This window comes from Myotis davidii, unplaced genomic scaffold, assembly GCF_000327345.1.
Source record: "Myotis davidii unplaced genomic scaffold, ASM32734v1 scaffold175, whole genome shotgun sequence".
In the NCBI taxonomy this organism is placed as follows: Eukaryota; Metazoa; Chordata; class Mammalia; order Chiroptera; family Vespertilionidae; genus Myotis; species Myotis davidii.
The window spans coordinates 3,804,778-3,805,408 of record NW_006286972.1 but is presented as its reverse complement, the minus strand read 5'-3'; the positions used below and the strand labels follow the sequence as shown (position 1 = coordinate 3,805,408).

The 631-nt window shown below is 69.1% G+C and overlaps 1 protein-coding gene across 1 annotated transcript in view; it reads right to left on the bottom strand.

Annotated features, from left to right (window-relative positions):
- Positions 1–631, bottom strand: part of SLC19A1 (solute carrier family 19 (folate transporter), member 1) — a 15,694-nt gene that overhangs the window by 13,994 nt on the left and 1,069 nt on the right. The window contains 1 exon segment of the mRNA XM_006779563.2: positions 335–546. Coding sequence (XP_006779626.2) covers positions 335–546 — 212 coding nt within the window.

Sequence of the window (631 nt, the reverse complement as noted above, 5' to 3'; positions counted from 1 at the left end):
GCTTGCAGGTCCCGGCCTGCACCCCTGCATTCCCCTCTGAGACCCCGACTCGCGCCTCCCGCCGCATTCACTTCAAGGGCCGCCAGTCACCCCGCAGCCCGGACCGCGCCTCACCAGGATCCCCTCGTCCCGGCCTGCACTCCTGTGCATTCACCCCTGAGAACCGGAGCCTGTGCTACCGGCTTTCACCCTGTGCCCCAGGCCCGCGAGCCCTCTGCATTCATCCCTAAGACGCAGAACTCGCGCCCCCTGCCTGCCCCCTTGAGACCGGGAACCCGCGCCCCGGCCAGTCTCCGGCCCCGTTCCTACGTGCCCGGCCCTGCAGGTCGATTACCTGAGAGGTAGGCAGTCGGGCCGGGAACTAGCTCCAAGCCATGATAGGCGGTGCTGGTCAGACCGCGCCAAAAAATTACGCGCGCTGCGGGCGCTTCCGGGGAAAGCGCGGGCCGCAGTGGCCACGCCCCGGATCCGGGGACCCGCTTTTGCGCTCCCCGAGGTAAACACGCGCGTGCGGTTCGTCTCGGGTCTCAGTTCCCACCCGGCTCGCCCCCGTCACCTCCCCAGTGCACACATTTCCCTGGTGGGGCAGGTCTGGGCGCCGAATGGGGAGCACGGGCTCACCCCTGTGCGT